Source organism: Ipomoea triloba, chromosome 1 (genome assembly GCF_003576645.1).
Source record: "Ipomoea triloba cultivar NCNSP0323 chromosome 1, ASM357664v1".
Lineage (NCBI taxonomy): Eukaryota > Viridiplantae > Streptophyta > Magnoliopsida > Solanales > Convolvulaceae > Ipomoea > Ipomoea triloba.
In genome coordinates, this window is record NC_044916.1 from 32,941,398 (window position 1) to 32,949,209 (window position 7,812).

At 35.4% G+C, this 7,812-nt stretch overlaps 1 protein-coding gene across 2 annotated transcripts; it reads left to right on the plus strand.

Moving 5' to 3' along the window:
* LOC116024615 (cullin-1-like) lies at window positions 1-7,582 on the plus strand. 2 transcript variants are annotated; one of them, XM_031265564.1, is made up of 20 exons: window positions 1-222; window positions 574-792; window positions 887-986; window positions 1,419-1,604; window positions 1,851-1,898; window positions 1,986-2,189; window positions 2,303-2,380; window positions 2,553-2,642; window positions 2,751-2,831; window positions 2,949-3,011; window positions 3,820-3,855; window positions 3,940-4,026; window positions 4,115-4,264; window positions 4,338-4,393; window positions 4,648-4,768; window positions 4,862-5,023; window positions 6,054-6,197; window positions 6,288-6,506; window positions 6,598-6,765; window positions 6,852-7,582. In XM_031265564.1, exons 2-20 carry the CDS (start codon window positions 653-655, stop codon window positions 6,951-6,953), a joined length of 2,235 nt encoding a protein of 744 aa, XP_031121424.1. In that variant the 5' UTR covers window positions 1-222; window positions 574-652; the 3' UTR covers window positions 6,954-7,582. The 2 variants fall into 2 exon arrangements, with proteins under 2 accessions (XP_031121424.1, XP_031121416.1); XM_031265556.1 differs by having other exon boundaries at window positions 1-163.
* Window positions 7,583-7,812: the final 230 nt, after the last annotated feature.

Consider the following 7,812-nt stretch of genomic DNA (forward strand, 5'->3'; position numbering starts at 1 on the left):
GGGCACGTTTTGCGGGAACAGAAAAAGAGAAAACGAGAGAGATTCACAAAATTTACGTCTGGCCTAAATATCCCCTTTCTCCCCCTTTCTGTCGAGATCCTCTATGGAGCTCCGATCGCTTTCCCAGCAAGCTCTTTACCTTTACTAACACTTACTCGGATAGGTGCGTATGCCAAATTTCCAGCACTACCTCAATACTTTTGCAATACTTATACTTGAGATGTATGTATTTATTCGTATCCATCTATGTGTGCAGTCTGTGTTTCTTCATCTTATTTCTCTAGCTTATCTGTTTTTGATTGTTGAAATTTCGGAATTTTTTTTTGGCTTCGATTTTCGGAAGTTCTGAGCGCTAACTTTACTTCGTTTTGAAGTCTTATCCGGACTGAAAAGTTTATTGTGGTTTTGACACTCGATAAACCAGATTTTTATTTGGTTAGGTTTTTCAAGGTTTTACTTTAGATTCTGTACTCGCTTGTTGTTATTTGGGTGTCACCTAGCCGTGATATTGGTTGGTGCATATTCTGGATTCAGTTGAGATTGTGCTAATTAGTTGGGGCGGGTGGTTTGCAGGTGCTGTTCTTCCTCCAATTTGGAACTGGAATAGAAGAATAGCTGTGTGCACTCAAATTTGAAGTTTGGAGGTATCATAATGTCAATGAATCAGCGCAGCACAATTGATTTAGAACAGGGATGGGACTTCATGCAGGGTGGGATAACAAAGCTGAAGAACATTCTGGAAGGGTTGCCAGAGCCACAGTTCAGCTCTGAGGACTATATGATGTTATACACGTATCCTTTTAGAAACTGCATTATGGACTTTTTGGTTGATGCTTTAGTGAATTGTAGCTCTATTGTGTTTTGCTTCCTTAAATCTTATCATTAGTACAATTTACAATATGTGCACACAAAAACCACCCCATGATTATTCTCAGCAGTTATATGACAAATACCGGGAGTCCTTTGAGGAATACATCACATTAACGGTTAGTAGTTTTACATGCTTACGGTGCATATACTGCAGAACTGAATGGTGCAACTGCAAATGTTATATTCTTAACTAGTATATGCATATGTGTATATGTTCATATGTATATGAACCAATGGAAGAGCATATGGAGATAGAGTGGGAGAAAAACTCACATGATTATACATATAGTTGACTTGATGTTAAGTGTTAACATTGTTGTAGTTGAAGAGAAAAGACAAGGTGGAAGAAAATAGAACTAGGAAATGATTTTGCTGTTTAAGTCAATCATCTATGACGTGGTTACTTTGTGAGGCAATTACAAACTTACTTTAGCCGCATTTCATATCTTTTGTGAAGTTGAGCATGGGAGAGCAATGGTAGCATTTTAATTTTTTTTGGACTGTTTTCATGTTGGTGAAATTTTTTATGTAACTGTTACCAAATTCAGGTGTTGCCTTCTTTGAGAGAGAAGCATGATGAATTTATGCTAAGAGAGTTGGTGAAAAGGTGGTTAAACCATAAAATCATGGTGAGATGGTTGTCAAGATTCTTCCATTATCTGGATCGCTATTTCATTGCTCGGAGATCCCTACCAGCTCTCAATGAAGTTGGATTAACATGCTTTCGTGATTTGGTAACTTATGGCTATCTACTATCATACTTCTTTCAAAATGGAATTCTTGTTTACTTCTGCTATATTTATACAATTGCTTATTTAAATTCATCTCTGATACATACCATGGGTCATTATGTTCTCGGCTTCATGCACTACTTTTTCACCTCAGCATGACTTTTGCAAGTATTTTTTTTTATTTTTTTTATTTTATAACAAATTTTCTTTCAGATTATATTTAATCTTGGAACTGTGTCCTTGTTTCAGGTGTACCTAGAGTTGAATAGCAAAATAAGGGATGCTGTTATATCTCTGGTATGTTTTCTGCTAGTGAACTCTTTCTCCAGCTCTCTTCCTGCTCAGGTGTCAGATCTAGTGGTAACTGATTATATTTCTAACCAGATTGATCAAGAGCGTGAGGGTGAGCAGATTGATAGAGCATTATTGAAGAATGTGCTAGACATATTTGTTGAAATTGGAATGGGGCAAATGGATTATTATGAGAATGACTTTGAAGCAACTATGCTCAAGGATTCTGCAGCTTATTATTCTCGGAAGGCTTCTAGCTGGATTTTAGAGGATTCATGTCCAGATTATATGTTGAAAGTTAATATCTACAACCTTTTCTTCTTTTCCTTTGATTCTCCTTTCTGAATCTTGCCTCCCTCCTACATTTTCCAAGTACAGTATTTTCTAATTATCTATTTCTTGGTCTCCAGGCTGAGGAATGCTTGAAACGTGAGAAGGATAGGGTCTCTCATTACCTACATTCAAGTAGTGAGACAAAGTTGCTTGAGGTTCATTCCTTCACTGTTGCATAGTTTACTTCTAGTTGATATTCTTGCCAGTTTCCCTTTCTATCTATGAATATACATGATCAAATTGGTGATGCTAGGTTTTTATTTATTTTTATTTTTTTAAATTTTTTTTAATATATAATTGATTTCTTTTACTTGTTTATTCTGTTAGAAAGTACAACATGAGTTGTTGTCCGTGTATGCAACCCAATTACTTGAGAAGGAGCACTCTGGATGTCATGCATTACTTAGAGATGACAAGGTACTCATTCAATAAGTTAATATGCTGTTGGAAGTCTTTGCATCTTAATTGTTTACAAAGTGTTGCAGTCAATTGATGCCTTAATTAATTTTTCTTTAATTGTTTTAGGTGTTGGACTTGTCAAGAATGTATAGGCTCTTCTCTAAAATACCTCGAGGCTTGGAGCCTGTAGCTAATACTTTTAAGCAGGTTTAACATCTCACATTACATACACATCTGTCCGAAAGTGACACTATGAATCATATTTATTTTTCTGGTTACCCTAGTGTTTTTGTGAAACTACTTAGTTTGTGTGTTTTTCTGTAGCATGTAACTGCTGAAGGAATGACTCTGGTTAAACAGGCAGAAGATGCTGCAAGCCATAAAAAGGTTTGCATTTGTAATTCCTCTTTATAACATTCTCTGTGAACTCTGCAGAGGATGTAATGTTTTTGAAGTTTGGAATTGTCAAATTAAATTATCTGCTGTATTGGAATGTTGTGCATAATTGTCTATTAAATGGCTGAGGAGAATAATTGCAACATTTGCATCTCTTTTACATATTTCTTTTTTCCTCAAATGAAACATATATTCAACTTCTTAATCAAATTTCTCTCTAATTCCTTTTTGTGATATAAAATATCTTTTACAATTCTCTAATGGTTGCTTTGGATAAGTAAAAATGGTTTGACATTTTACTACCTGACTATGTTCTAACTTGTAAATATTGATTTTTTTTTAAAAATCATTTCTTCTTTTCAAATGGAATGTTTTACCCAATTTCTTTTGTGGTGTTAGCAAATTATATGAGGCTGGAGAATTGAAGTTTATGTTGTTTTCATGGATTCTTTCCTTCATAATTAGAGAAAAAGCAGCTTTAGGGAGTGACATAACGATTTTTGGCTGCTTCTTTATCCTCAATTTGTCATTTATATATTTTTTGTCTACCTTTATCTTTTCTTAAAGTGGGTATACATGGCTTCCAGCATGGCGACTTTACTCTCTTCATATATACCTTGGCAATCTTATGTTATTGGCTTTTTTTTTTCTTTTTTTTTTTTAAATATATTTGAAAATAATTGTGTGCTTTCATTTTGTCCCCATGTTTTTATATATTTATTTGTTTAAATTTTTATAATAAGATTGAATGAGCAATAAAAACTTCTATTCTTCTAAGTAGGTGACTTTTCTTTTACAGGCAGACAAGAAAGATGTTGTAGGAATGCAGGAACAGGTACTCTTGAAGTCTTAATGATCTTTAATTCTAAAGATTCCTGACCATATTTTCTGATTTTGCACTAACTGAACAATGTTCCAGGTTTTTGTTCGGAAAGTAATTGAGCTTCATGATAAATACTTGGCATATGTTAATGACTGTTTTCAAAACCACTCACTGTTCCACAAGGTTAGTGAACTAGAATCACTGTCATCATATTCTAGTCCCCTGCTTTAGTGTATTATTACTTATTATATTCTTTCATCCCTCTCTGCAGGCACTCAAGGAAGCCTTTGAAGTTTTTTGCAACAAGGGTGTTGCTGGGAGCACAAATGCTGAGCTTCTTGCCACCTTTTGCGACAACATTCTAAAAAAGGGTGGATGTGAGAAATTGAGTGATGAAGCCATTGAGGAGACACTGGAGAAGGTATATTTCTTAATTCTGTCTGTCTTCCTAACTTTTTATCATAAAGCTATAGCTAACAAATCCATATTTGCAGGTCGTAAAGCTGCTTGCATACATAGGTGATAAGGACTTATTTGCAGAATTCTATAGGTAAGTTCTCTCTCTCTCTCTCTCTTCTTCTTCTACTCTTTGGGACTTTTATGACTATGAGACAAGCTTTGTGCCTTTTGCCCTTCTCTATCTTTCTGCTAAATCATGCAATTCCTTTACATCTTTTTGGCTATCAAGAAAGAAAAGTATAACATTAGTAGACAAAAGGACAAAAACTTCTTCATTTAGCTTGTTTTATTAGTCAAACTACTGTAGCTATTTTTGTTCTGAGATTATCATTTTGTTGTCAATAGGAAGAAGTTAGCTCGGAGGTTGTTATTTGATAAGAGTGCCAATGATGAGCATGAGAGAAGTATCCTAACAAAGTTGAAGCAGCAGTGTGGTGGTCAGTTCACATCAAAGATGGAAGGGATGGTAAGCTCCTTGAGATTATTATTCATACTAGTATGCCATGCCATTCTTTTGTCATTAACCCACCCTTTCCCATTTCTTTTCCTTAATTTCCAGGTCACTGATTTGACTTTGGCAAGGGAAAATCAAACTAGTTTTGAGGAATATCTCAGTAATAATCCTCTTGCAAGCCCTGGTATTGACCTGACTGTTACAGTTCTGACTACTGGCTTCTGGCCAAGCTACAAGTCCTTCGATCTTAACCTCCCAGCCGAGATGGTATGCTCTATTTAAACCCTTTAGTACCAATTAAATATGGTAGTTGATATTGAGTTTGATGATTTTTTGCACTCTGCCGTCTATAGGTTCATTTTAGAATTTTGCTATCTATAAGTTACTCTAATATGTATTTTATATCTAAGCTTGTCTTGTGTCAGATTTCTGGTCATGTCATGTCAAGCTATACTCTGGAGTTTCATTTATCATAATTTGACCTAGTAAATTCTTGAAGCTTCTAACATTATTTATGTTAAGGAATTACCATTACCCACCACCACCACCACCAATCATTTGATGTACTTATTTTATCTGTTTTCTTTTCTAGTTTCTTCCAATGGTATGTAGACCTCATTGCATTGATATCTTGCCAAAAGAAGGCTTACCAGAATATAAGTTTACTGGGCCTCTTCCATATTACTCCGTATAAGTTTTGGCATTTCCTACCAATTAGGTTCATAAAGAAGCCCTTTTTATGAGGAACAAGAAGACACAAAACAAGATGTATGTGATAAGGTTTTGGTACCTTTGTGGTTCTGACAAGGAGAAGAAACTAATTGCAGAATAATGATACCCATGATTTCCCTGTTAACCTTTGTGTCACGGTGTCACCAGATGGGGAATGTAGTGGAGGTTACAAAGAATGAGTTAAATAATGGTGGCTGTTTCTATCACTCATGGTAGCCACAATGGTAGTTTCTTAGAGTGTAAGAGATTAAGCTTCCAGAAGATTACGGATGGTATTACATTATTAAGAAAAAAAAGAGGAATATGATAGGGTGTAAATTGACATGGCTTGGTCAAATGGAAAAGTGAGAATTGGAGTAGAGTGTAGGTGTTGGAGTGCTAAATATGAAATTATGGATGACTAGGGGCTATACATTAGATTGCAAAGTCTATAATCCAAGTTTGGGTTGGACGATGATTTCCATTCCTCCACTATCTTTTATTTTGTGACATATCTGGGTTACTATTTGGCCATTTTCTATATCTCTGATTTCATTTCTTTTACTGGTTTGAATTTCTATATTAGGTTAAATGTGTTGAAGTGTTTAGAGAGTTCTACCAAACAAAAACAAAGCATCGGAAGCTTACATGGATATACTCACTGGGTACTTGTAATATCAGTGGAAACTTTGAGCAGAAAACCATAGAGATGATTGTGACTACTTACCAGGTTCTAAAACAGACAACCCGTTGTTTAATCCATTTTCAGATTTTTACGAGGAGTTTGTGGATAATAAGCTCTTGTTTTCACTGTCAATAGGCTTCTGTATTGCTGCTATTTAATGCTTCAGACCGGTTAAGTTATCAAGAAATCATGGCACAGTTAAACCTGTCAGATGATGATGTTGTTAGACTTCTTCATTCCCTTTCATGTGCAAAGTATAAGATCCTCAACAAGGAGCCAAGCACAAAGACAATTTCCTCATCTGATGTCTTCGAATTCAATTCAAAGTTTACAGACAAAATGAGAAGGATAAAGGTAATTCCATATCAGTTAACCTTTTGTATTGTCCAGTTGTGTTTTTTGTATTATATTTGTTAAACAATGAAAATTTGCTGTGGAAATGTAGATCCCTCTCCCTCCTGTGGATGAGAAGAAAAAAGTTATTGAAGATGTTGACAAAGATAGAAGATATGCTATTGATGCTTCAATAGTGCGTATTATGAAGAGTAGGAAAGTCTTGGGCTATCAGCAGTTAGTCATGGAATGTGTTGAGCAGTTGGGACGCATGTTCAAGGTAACCTCAAGGTTTCTCTTGCTTCATATTGATTCTTTCCATAATAATCTGTTTGGTGTTGTAAACCTGCAAATTTTGCTTCTCAGCCTGATGTCAAAGCGATCAAGAAGAGGATTGAAGATTTAATTACTAGGGACTACCTTGAGAGGGACAAGGATAATCCCAACATGTTTAAATACTTGGCATAATTGGGTCCAGATACTTAGTTGAGAAAGTTGCTGATTTTGTCTGCTGCCATCAGCACAGGAGAGGATAAAATCGTCCATTAAAGTTTGCAAACAAGCACGGCTCCTGTGAAATGCCTGCTGAGGAACTCGTGATTTTGGTAACCCACTGATTTCAAAATTACCTGTACATTTGAGCACCAAAAAGTTGGGTGATGCTGCTTACTAGGTAACTTATATGCATCCTGAAGAGGTTTCCACTCTTCGACGTCTCCCTATATGGCCACCTCGTACACATTTCATTCCACGTTTGCAACTCAACTAACTAGCATTCGATATAATGATATTCAGCAACCGAACTACCTATCTCTGTTTCCTGATTGATTTCCAGCTTCACTTTCTTGATTGCTGTAATGGTTTGGCTTTCATTGAGCTGAGTTATCCACTCTGCCTCTTTTCTCAAACAAAATGCAGTACAACTTTTCAGCTGTGGAGTGGTCATTATCCAACTGTCGTATGTATAGATAATTTGTTAACAATGAACAATTTTTAATTTCTCTGTATTTTGTGATTTATGAATATGGATATTGTATGGTTTTTATCTTCTTTGTACATCAGCCATTCGCAGTAATTCTACTATCCTATTTTACCTATTTTTGATTGTGTTGCGCTTTTTTTTTTTTTTTTTTTTTTTTTTTTGGGTGGGGGTGGGAAAATGGAGTTGTCAAATGTGATCGCAATGTTGTTCACGTTGAAGATGGCACATTACCAATAATTGAAGGCATTATGTAAATGGTGGGAAGTTACAAGTGGATACTAAATTAAAAATTAAAGAGAGAGAAGTGTAGAACAGCCATTGAATCTACACATTTCTATAAAAGCA